The sequence below is a fragment of the Condylura cristata genome, unplaced genomic scaffold (genome assembly GCF_000260355.1).
Source record: "Condylura cristata isolate star-nosed mole 26May11 unplaced genomic scaffold, ConCri1.0 scaffold00006, whole genome shotgun sequence".
Classification (NCBI taxonomy): domain Eukaryota; kingdom Metazoa; phylum Chordata; class Mammalia; order Eulipotyphla; family Talpidae; genus Condylura; species Condylura cristata.
Genome location: NW_004567107.1, coordinates 711,863 through 712,558, shown reverse-complemented (window position 1 = coordinate 712,558; position 696 = coordinate 711,863). Strand labels below are relative to the sequence as shown.

Sequence of the window (696 nt, the reverse complement as noted above, 5' to 3'; positions counted from 1 at the left end):
GGCCCTGCCCAGGCGCTGTGGCCCCCGCAGGCGGGAGTGGGAGACGCGCCTGCAGGAGGCCCTGGGCCCCCACTACGTCATGCTGCACTCGGCCGCCCACGGCGCGCTTCACCTGTCCGTGCTCATCCGCAGGGACCTCATCTGGTTCTGCTCAGGTGGGTGCTGCGCTGGGCGGTGCGGGGGCGCGGGGCCCCAGGGCGCCACGGGCTCTCTTGCCGCCCACAGAGGTGGAGAGCTCCACGGTGACCACCCGCATCGTGTCGCACATCAAAACCAAGGGGGCCCTGGGCGTCGGCTTCACCTTCTTCGGCACCTCCTTCCTCTTCATCACGTCCCACTTCACCTGTGAGTCAGGCCCCGCCCGCCCGCGGCCTCGGGAGGCGGGAGGGTCGCCAAGCTGCCGCGCCCGCAGGGGGAGCTGAGCGCTCTGGGCTCCGTGCCGTGCTGCCGCCGGACTGGGCAGGTCTCCGCAGCCGGCGGGCGTGGGGGCCGCGGGCGGCCTGGGGCTGCCGGGCCCCACGAGACGGTCTTGCAGCCGGGGACGGGAAGGTCAGCGAGAGGCTGCTGGACTACACCAAGACCATCCAGGGCCTGGCCCTGCCCAAGAACGTGCCGGACACAAGCCCCTACCGCTCGGACGCGGGTGAGGACCGCCGGGCGGCCGCGCAGGCGGTTTAGGGAGCGGCCCGGGCGGGT

At 73.6% G+C, this 696-nt stretch overlaps 1 protein-coding gene across 1 annotated transcript in view; it reads left to right on the top strand.

Moving 5' to 3' along the window:
- INPP5E (inositol polyphosphate-5-phosphatase, 72 kDa) overlaps positions 1-696 on the top strand; it is a 27,338-nt gene that overhangs the window by 25,254 nt on the left and 1,388 nt on the right. Inside the window, exons 7-9 of the mRNA XM_012721176.1 lie at positions 15-155; positions 226-345; positions 536-672. Coding sequence (XP_012576630.1) covers positions 15-155; positions 226-345; positions 536-672 — 398 coding nt within the window. The remainder of the gene's footprint in view (positions 1-14; positions 156-225; positions 346-535; positions 673-696) is intronic.